The 10,012-nt window shown below is 49.9% G+C and overlaps 1 protein-coding gene across 1 annotated transcript; it reads left to right on the forward strand.

Annotated features, from left to right (window-relative positions):
• The first annotated feature begins 5,231 nt into the window (after positions 1 to 5,231).
• Positions 5,232 to 7,904, forward strand: FNDC10 (fibronectin type III domain containing 10). Its single transcript, XM_059866717.1, has one exon. It carries the CDS (start codon positions 5,269 to 5,271, stop codon positions 5,938 to 5,940), a length of 672 nt encoding a protein of 223 aa, XP_059722700.1. The 5' UTR covers positions 5,232 to 5,268; the 3' UTR covers positions 5,941 to 7,904.
• Positions 7,905 to 10,012: the final 2,108 nt, after the last annotated feature.

The raw sequence follows: 10,012 nt of genomic DNA on the forward strand, positions 1-10,012 counted from the left end.
AGATGGGAATTGTTGATGGAGTAGATTGAATCCTGTGGGACTTTACTCAGTTTCCAAAAGACATCCTACCTGACCTCAGGGACAAAGAAGGAACAGTCAGCTGGACCCCTGGAATTGAAAATGAAAGGAGAATGGGTTTAATCACGATATCTCAAAGCCCAGAACCTGCTGTAAGTGTTAAGAACAGGACAGAGCTGTCCCACTCCCTGTCCTGAGCTGTGTCCTGCTCCCTCATCACCAGACTCTGGGATCTCACCAAACACAGCTTGTGCCTGGATCTCATCACCTGGTACAAAATCAGAGCATCTTTGTTCTCTATTTGAATTAGCTGGGCTCTTTTCAATCCCTTGTTTGTGGCATATTTTGCAAGCACTTTTAGACACTGGGGAAAACAATATTTATTTCCCAACAAGCTCAGCCTTTTTCATTCTGACAGCATTGATTATTTTTTTTTCTCCCACTGGTTGTAATAGAGCTTGAAATTTACATTTCATAGGATTTTTTGGTTCTTTGTTTTCATTCTGCTCGTGGTTCTTACCAGTACAATCAGCTGTGCAAGTCCAGCTGTGGCACAGAGTAGAGCAGAATAAGGAAAAGGAAAAATTTAGGAAATGATCTTTTAGCCAAGTGCCAGAGCTGCTCATGGAGCCCAGTGAGGAGCTCCCTACCAAACCCCAGTGGGGTTTAAGATACCCCAAAATGCCCTGAGATGGTTGAAGCTGCATTGGTGCTTTGCCAGCCCTGTTTCATGCAGCTCACAGCAGAGCAGCTGAGGCTGCAGCTGCTGCTTCAGAGCATCCTGATCAGAGCTGCCCCCCTGTCCCAGGTCAGAGCAGCACCCTGACCCCCCAGGCACAGCCCAGGCTGCCCCCAGGGGGCTTCTCTGCTTCTTTTTCTACCTCTGTCAGGGCTGGGATTGAAGATGATGGTTTGCACGCCGACTCAGGTGTTTGTTATTTCTTTGATCCAGGTTACAGCCCCACAGCAGTGAGTTCTGCAGAATTTCATTAACAAGGCACAAAATGGCCAACTGTCTCTTGTTACAAGGCCTTTTAAGGATAAACTATCCAGTTAAGAAATGACACCTAAATTATTTTTACTTTTAACCCAATAACCAACTACTCATGCCCTGCAATGTGGGCTTTTCTGTCCAATTACACAAAACCACCCAAATCCATGGAGAAGAAGGGAGAAGAAAGGAGAATAAGGTAAAAAAGAACAACCTGTCTCCACCCTAAAACCTCCATCTTGCTTCATATTTATTTCTATATTCTAAAACCCCAAACTCTCAGTTTTCCACCCTGTGACATCACACCCTTCTAACCAACTCCACACCCACAATCCCAGTTCCATCATTCCATTCTGGAACTCTTCTCCACAGCCTCAGGTCAAAGGCAGTTTTCTGTGCCAGAAAGTTTGAATTTTAAGCAGGAAGATTAAAATTCCCAGCAGCCAGGGTCCCAGCACCCCAGCTGTGTTCAGCTCAGCTCTCCCTCCCTGGCACTGGCAGGTTCAGCCCTGACTGGAAGTGAATCAAGCACTAGAAATAGAAGCCCAGTGGGGGTGAGGCTGCTCATGGATTCAGGCAGCAGGAAAATCTAAATTAGGAGGCAGATTCTCTGTGTTTGCATGTCTAGGGTGAGTAATCCTCAAAGTTATGACTTGGGGGGAACTGCAGCAACTCAACTGAATGCAAAGCTCCCAGCTTGGAGGATGCTTTAGGAACCATATGTCATGTGCTGCCCTCAGCTGAGAGCAAACATCTCTGCCCTGGGGACTGTCTGCCCTGGCCATAACTGAGACTAAAATTAGCAGAGTGCTGCATCAATTGTGAGCTGGAGCTTGTCAGTGCTTCATTGCCTGGCCCACAGCGAGTTCTGATACCATTTCAGTGTTTCCTTGAGAAGAGGCAATAAATGCAGTGGAGGAGAAGCAGAAAAGCCAAATCCTGTGGTGCTGGGTTTGTCTGGAGGCTCTGAAGCAATCTGGGATCCTGCTGGGGCTTCTCAGCTTGGACACATCACAGGCTTGGGCCTGAGCAGCAGAATGCTGAAGCAATGCCATGGAAAAGCCCAGGCTGGGTTTTACTGCACAGAACAAGGTCTCAAAACCAGATGGATTGATAGGAGAGCAAACAATGAAAACAAAAAGGATTCACAGGGAGCCAGCACAGCCAGGCTGGCCAAGCCAAAGCATGGGGGTCTGCTTGGCTCTGGCATAAATAATTGGGGTTTTTGCTCAGCCACAGTGCAAGGCCAAGAAAAAGTGCAGAAGTTGTAGCTAACCTGTAGTTTTATCATTTCTTTTATGGTTCAGGGCCTTCACTGCTGTGCCAACCATTTTCCCTCCCTGCAGCACACTCCAGACCCTGGGATCTCCCAGCAGAACTCAGGGTGAGCTGCTGATCACAGGTTGTTTATCACAAGTTGTCCATCACAAGTTGTCTATCACAAGTTATTGATCACAGGTTGTTGATCACAGGTTGATCACAAGTCGTTATCACAAGTTGTTTATCACAGGTTGTCCATCACAAGTTGTTGATTACAAGTTGTCGATCACAAGTCATTATCACAAGCTGTTATCACAAGTTGTTGATCACAAATCGTTATCACAAGTTAATGATCACAAGTTAACATCACAAGTTGTTATCACAAGTTGTCCATCACAAGTTGTCCATCACAAGTCGTTACCACAAGTCGTTATCACAAGTTGTTGATCACAAGTTGTTATCAGAACTTGTTGATCACAAGCAGCCCCAGAGGCTGGTGCCAGCTCTCCTCCCAGGACATGGCAATGGCAGCTCTGGGAACAATCAACACTGTAAGGAGAAGGACACAAGGTCTGAAGGAGGAAAGACTTGCTTGGTTTGGCTCCAGCCACTGGCTGGACAGGCTCACATTGCTCAGGAAGGGCTGTCAGAGCTCCAGCTTTTGCATCCTGGCTGGATTCCACAGGAAAATTTGCCAGAAGTGCCTTCAGCAGCACAGCACCTCTTCCTGCTGCAATATCTGAGTGTTCTCCAAGCCATAACTGCACCTTCAGCATCCTTTTCTATGCTGATCCTATTTTTTTATTGATCCCTCCTGGTATCAAAAGAGATTCCTGGCAACTTTCCATAGGCCAGCAGACACCCCATTCAATCTGGTGAAAAATTAGATGTGGAAATAACTTGAAATACTTGATCTTGGTGAATTAAGGATTTCCTCAGGAAACATACACTTGAAAATTCCAGTCCTTCCAACAGGAAAAGGTGTCCTGATGTCAGACCATTGATGTTCAATGCATGCAAGCAGAATTATTTAAACAAATTCCACACTGCTGCAAATCACACTTTGTGTCCATGCAAGCCTCACCTTCCAGGTATGATTTGGGTTTGGTTTTGTTCAGGCTGTGAGATGAAAATAGGCCTCGGGATCTTATTTTTGTTGTATTTTCAAGTTACATAATTCAAATGTTGTTTTTAAAGGAAACACACAGGAAACTGCAATGTGTTTCTAAATAGGTAACACAGTGAAGAACTGCAGCAACGTGTTCAGGCACATTTCTGAGGCTTTTAACAAAATCATATGTTAACTATTCTGTTTTACAAGTTAAATATAGGCAAATGCTTATGTTTTGCTCTAAAATCTGGAACACAACCTTATGTAAAACCTGATCAAAACCAAAAAGAAATGTTGCTTTTTTTCCCCCCTGCTAATCAGAAAAGGACTTAAAGCAACTTTTACCAATTTAACAGCTCGAAGGATCTCCAGACACTGTTTAATCCTGTATTTTTATTGTTCTTTCATTAGAGCTCTTTTCTTTCCCCATTTAGCCAAGCCACTACTCTCGTGTACCTCTCCCAAGGTCGTTCAGAGAACATTAATCACGGTGTAAAGCTGGGATGGAGCTCTGCTGTCTCCTCCTGTGCTGCAAAATCAGCTGCTGGCTCCGGAGCAGGGGTGGGTGGAGGGCTGGTCCTGCTGCAGAGGGAGGAAATGGCATTTGGGGAGGGCAGGAGGAGGAATTTGGGCCAAGGCAGGAAGGGGAATATCCTCGTTCCTTCCGTCTCAGGGCGTGCACTAAGACCCAGAGTTATCCCTGCTCTCAGCTGACCTCCTGGCAGGGTCTCGTGTCTTTAGTGCATCCTCGCCGAGTTGATTTAAATTCCCAAATGCCAAGAGCTTGAAGCAGCCTGGGTGTGCGGTTATCGCCGCGTTAAAAATCAAATCAAATCCGCGTGAGCTGCGTTTCTTCGAACAAGAAGAATCAGCTGAAGGGGAGTTCTGTCACCTTCCCCAGCCCTGCCTTGCCCGCAGCCCTGCTGCTGTCAGCCCCCGGGCACAGAGGCACCTCCCGGCCACCCCCAGGCTCATTTTTGGGGGGGTTTAAGCACGTAACGTGAGAATTGCTATATTTCACAGGTTAAATACAGACAAATGCTAATGTTCTACTACCAAAAATGAAAACAGGATTCTATGTAAAAACAGATCAAAACCACGGACAAATTAAAAAAATAAAAACAAAACACACTGTCTGGTGTGGAATGAAATCTGCAACTCGACCAAGACAGGTTGGTCTTGGGGGGCTGAGCAGCCCCCCAAGCCCTGGGGGACGCGACCCCGGTGGGCACAGCAGAGCCCGGGGGAGGCGCGGAGGGGCTGCACATCCTCTGTGCCAACCCTTGCGGGGTCTGAGCATCCCTGTACCAACCCTTGTGGGCTCTCGGCATCCCTGTGCCGACCTTTGCGGGGTCTGAGCATCCCCCTGTGCCGACCCTTAAGGCTCTCAGCAACCCCTGCGCCCGCCCCTGGGGTCTGAGCATCCCTGTACCAAGCCCTGGGGGATCTCAGCACCCCCCGTGCCCGCCCCCGCCGGGTCTCAGCATCCCCCGTTCCGGTCCTTGAAGGGTCTCAGCATCCCCCGTGGGGTCTCAGCACCCCGTTCCGGTCCTTGCAGGGTCTCAGCATCCCCCGTTCCGGTTCTTGCGGGGTCTCAGCATCCCCCTTGGGGTCTCAGCACCCCCCGTTCCGGTCCTTGCGGGGTCTCAGCACCCCCGTGCCCGCCCCCGCGGGGTCTCAGCGCCCCGTGCGCCAAGCGGAGCCCCGAGAGCCGCGTCCGGGCGGCCACCAGCGGCCGCAGCGGGCGGGTGCTCCGCAGCCCGGCGAGAGTTAACGGCGGCACCGCCTCTCCATTGGCGGCCCCGCGGCGGCTGCCGAGCCCGCGCTCCTCGCCCCGCGCGTCCGCCGGCCCCGCGCTCCGCGGCTCCATGCGGCGGCGGCCGCCGGCATGCCCGGCACGCCCAGCCTGCTGCCTCCTCTGCTCGCCCTGCTGTGCCTCGGGCTCGCCGAGCCCAAGCCCGACCCCGACGAGCCGTGGTGCCCCTACAAGGTGGGCGGCGATGGCGCGGCGGCGGCGGCGGGGGCGCGGCTGTGCTTCCGCCCGCCGGCCCGCGGCTTCCAGTGCTCGGCGCGGGGGTGCCGCGCCCACCGCTCCGCGGGCGGCGCGCTGGTGGCCAACGTGCTGCGGAACGGCAGCGTGCTGCTGCAGTGGGGAACGCGGCACTGGGGGCCGCCGGCGCGCCCCGCCGCCGCCCTGCGCGGCTTCGCGCTCAACTGCTCCTGGGACGGCACCTACACGCGCTTCCCCTGCGACAGCGTGGAGCTGGGAGCCGCGTGTCGCGACTACCTGCTGGCCGAGGCGCACGGCAGCGTGCGCTACCGCCTGTGCTTGCAGCCGCGCTACGCCCCGCCGCGCCCCGCGCCGCCCGCGCAGTGCGTGGAGTTCCGCGTGGAGCCCGCGGCCATGCGCGACATCGTCGTGGCCATGACGGCCGTGGGGGGATCCATCTGCGTGATGCTCGTCTTCATCTGCCTGCTCGTGGCCTACATCACCGAGAACCTCATGAGCCCCGCGCTCGCCCGCGGAGGACACGCGGCGGCCGCTGCGCGCCGCGCGTAGTGCGGGAGGGGAGGATGATGATGATGATGATGGTGGTGGTGGTGGTGATGCGGAGTGCGGGGCTGGCGCCCGGCAGCTCCCGCAGCCGCCGTTCCGGCGCTCTCCGGCGAGGGAAGAGGTTTTACAGACTGTTCTGGCAGCGCTGTGCCCAAATTTGCAGGATGCGCGTTTCCAGCGGAGTTCGGAGCTCTTCTTCCTCCTGGGGTGGCTTCTCGGCCAGAGCCGTTCGTGGTGAACTCGTGGCATCTGAGCGGATCAAAAAACTATAGCAGAGGTCCCCAAGTGCCAGAAATCGTCTGTTTTTAAGGGCAAGCGGCAGATCTTCCCGAGGGCCTGTTTGAAAAGACTCTCCAGAACACCCTAATTTTAAGCCTAAAACCTCTTGGTCTTAGAGCCGTGCTTGATTTTTTTCCTGTGGGGTAAAGTTGTTTAAAGTTCAGGAGGACTGACTGGTGGGACCACAAACCCCACAGCTAAGCGCGTGTTTGATCCAAAGCCCACTTAATCTCGTGGTTTAGGTGGGTTTTGTATCATGCTTTTTGGTGGTCACAAATTTTGAAGCCACTGTCCAAAAACCACAGGGGTTTTCTGGTCGGGGGTTTTCTGGTCAGCTCCAGCGACCATCAACATCCAACACCTGCTTTTCTCCCATCAGAATCGTGTTGTAGTTTCACAAAGAGCGCAGGTAAAGGGATAAATTGAATAAGAAACTCCCATTTCGTTGAGCAAGTAGGAACAAACCCTTAATTATAAGATAGAAGTGAGCACCCCCTTGCCCCCTGAAATCCCCTCCTTTAGCAAAGCAGCTGCACTAAGGTAGAAGCTTCTTGACCACAGATCTCACTGATGTTGTAGCCGAGTGTTTTGAGCGTAGGAACACTCCCTGGTAACTCCTCACTTGATGCTGTAGTGAAGTAAGGTTTTAGCCATACTCTAGTACTGATTCTATCGTGCCTTAGTGCTGAGAATTTGTCCCATTTCTATTGGTGTAGCTGTTCCTGTAGTCCTTGTAGTTTTAAGTGTGTCTCCCTCGTGTTCTTGTCTCTGGAATTAGTGGTTGTTGGTTTGTCTGATTGTTTTCTTAAAAAAAAAAAAACTGAACAACTTGGGCTGAGCATTACTTGAAATTTAATATAAACACGAAGTAGTTACCTTCCGAGAGGTATTTAGTGAGGTAGTTTTTAGTACGTGTTGTTTGTATGTAGTTGACTGCTGTAACACAAAATAATTAATTTATTATCACTTAGGAACTGTGCACTTAAAGCAAAAAAAAAAAAAAAAAAAAAAAGTAGGGGAAAGGTTCTTCTGTAAAGGGACCGACAGGTTCAGTGTGATCTGTTTGTGTAAATGTTTAGCACTGGTGAACGACCTGTTTGCTTTTCCTTGTGAAAGTCGTTTGTGAAGTTTCAACTTGGTGGTAGAGGGCAAATATTAGGAAGTGTGTGGAATCCTCACCAATACCCAGTATTTGTACTGAACATAATCCCTTCTTCAGGAGCTTGGGAGTGGCCGAGGAGCTGAAGCTCTGCATTCCATCACCACCTTTTCCTTTGTGTGTTATTCCTGCTGTTTCATTCTCACCTGCAGCTGACTCCCCTGAGCTGCTCTGTGTTTATTACCTTGCCTGTGTGCTGGATTTAAGCACCTCACTGATGCCTCATTTTTGGGTTTTTATCCCCAAGGAGATGGACTGCTGGAACAAAAGGCAATTTTGAAGAACATTAAGACAAATGTTGGGTTTTTTAAAGGTTTCAGGGTTTGTTTTTTTGCTGTAGTCAGTTCAGCACAGGAGCATTGGAGTGCCACTGATTTTGTACATTTCTGTCACCTTTTGTCAAGCAATGTCACTGTTCTGTTCCTCATCTTGTCATGAACTGCCAGATGTGAAAACCAGCTGTATAAACAACGAGCCTTGTACCACCTTGGCATTGAACTTAATAAATTAACAGGATGATGAAAAGAAATGAACATTCCATAAATATTTAAAGGTTCAAGATCTTGCTTGACTCAAAGTGAGTCTGCCCAAACTGGTCATAATAATATTTCATTGCCTACTGTAAAATTATGACAGCATTAATGAGAAAATAAGGGATTTATTATCTGAATACTCCATTTTATTTACTAGAGGTTTGGATTATAGATAACTGGGTAATTCAGGTGGTAACAATGATGTAAGTCTGAGGAAATGGAAATTTAATTTACAGTTTGGAACATGACTGTCTTCAGTAAGACACCTCTGCAGGTAATAATGGATACCCTAAATAATAATAATAATAATAATAATAATAATAATAATAATAATAATAATAATAATAATAATAATAAAGGTATAACCCTAATGGATGATGGAAAATACAAAAGAGAGGGAGAGGAGAATGGTGGCAGAAAAAGGCTCTGCTGGAAGTCCTGTGGTGATAATGGGGGAAAAAATCCTCAGAAAGCACAAAGGGAAAAAAATATCAATGCGAGGGCAGAAAATATTTTTAGGAAGCACTGAGGAGAGAGTCCTGCCTCACTAGTGAAGTTCAGCTGGGCTGGGGAATAGATTTGTTCCTTTGATGTCCTGGTTTATCTCCTGTATTTCTCCTGCTCCTTTACCTCCTCCTGCCATTGTAATAGTGCAAGGAGACCAAAGTGGAAAAAGGGAAAAGATGACAAAAACCTCAGAGAAAAATGGGATTGAGCTGGGCTGAGAAAGAAGCACCGTGATACTTTTGACCTGGATGTGAGAAAACCGTCCTGAAACCAGCGTATTTCACCAGATGGTGGGTAAATAACATAAATAACGTAAATAACTCCTAGTTTGGCCGTTCAAATTTGTGCAGTTTGCAGTAAAAGCGCCAGCGTTTCCTCCTGGAATGCAGAATTCCACGTTTAATGCTAGCAGTGTTGGCCGTGTTCTGTTCGCTGCGGATCCCCCTGGGCACAGGGCTCATCCAGGGTGTCCAGCCCAATTCTCCTCCTCGGGATGACTCAATCCTGCATCCAAACGCTTCCCTCAGCATCCTCCCAGCCCCGCCGCGGCATTCGGCTGCCATCTAGTGCCAAACTGAGCGAAATTTGTCCTAAAAACCTGCTTTTCTGACGGGTTTTTTAATCCCACAGCCCGGAGAAGCAGCGGGATTCAGGGATTGGCGCGGAATGGCTCTTGGGTGGTTGGGAGCGCTGGAGGCCTCACCGCTCTTTGTGTGATAAAATCTTCTTAATGTTCAACCTTGAACCTCTCCTGAGGGAACTGAGGCCGTTCCCTCTCCTCCTGTCCCTGTTCCCTGGGAGAAATCCTGATCCCCTCTGGCTGTGCCCTCATGTCAGAAATCCTGATCCCCTCATGTCAGAAATCCCGATCTCCTCTGGCTGTCCCCTCATGTCAGAAATCAAAATCCCTCATGTCAGAAATCCTGATACCCTCATGTCAGAAATCCCAATCCCCTCATGTCAGAAATCCCGATCCCCTCTGGCTGTCCCCTCATGTCAGAAATCCCGATCCCCTCTGGCTGTCCCCTCATGTCAGAAATCAAAATCCCTCATGTCATAAATCCTGATACCCTCATGTCAGAAATCCCGATCCCCTCATGTCAGAAATCCCGATCCCCTCTGGCTGTACCCTCAGGTCAGAAATCCCGATCCCCTCTGGCTGTCCCCTCATGTCAGAAATCCCGATCCCCTCTGGCTGTCCCCTCACGTCAGGAGTTGTGCAGAACCACAAGGTCCCCCCTGAGCCTCCTTTTCTCCAGTCTGAGCCCCTTTCCAGCTCCCTCAGCCTCTCCTGGGGATCCGAACACTTTCCCAAACCCGTTCCCTTCCCGGATGAGGTGAAGGAGAAGCCTTAGAACCATGGAACATCCCGAGCTGGAAGAGACCCACAAGGATCAGAGTCCAAGCTCCTTGACCCTGCACAGACACCCCAAAATCCCACCCTGTGCATCCCTGAGAGCATTGTCCAAACCCTCCTGGAGCTCTTGGGGCTGGGACCATTCCCTGAGGAGCCTGGGCAGTGCTCCAGAACCCTCTGGGAAAAAAACCTTTCTCAAAATCTGACCTAAACCTCCCTTGACACAACTCCAGCTGTTTC

The sequence above is a fragment of the Haemorhous mexicanus genome, chromosome 23 (genome assembly GCF_027477595.1).
Source record: "Haemorhous mexicanus isolate bHaeMex1 chromosome 23, bHaeMex1.pri, whole genome shotgun sequence".
Taxonomy (NCBI): domain Eukaryota; kingdom Metazoa; phylum Chordata; class Aves; order Passeriformes; family Fringillidae; genus Haemorhous; species Haemorhous mexicanus.

Bases quoted from the DNA above. Each gene is read 5' to 3' on its own strand.
- FNDC10 (XM_059866717.1), top strand. From the start codon at position 5,269: ATGCCCGGCACGCCCAGCCTGCTGCCTCCTCTGCTCGCCCTGCTGTGC.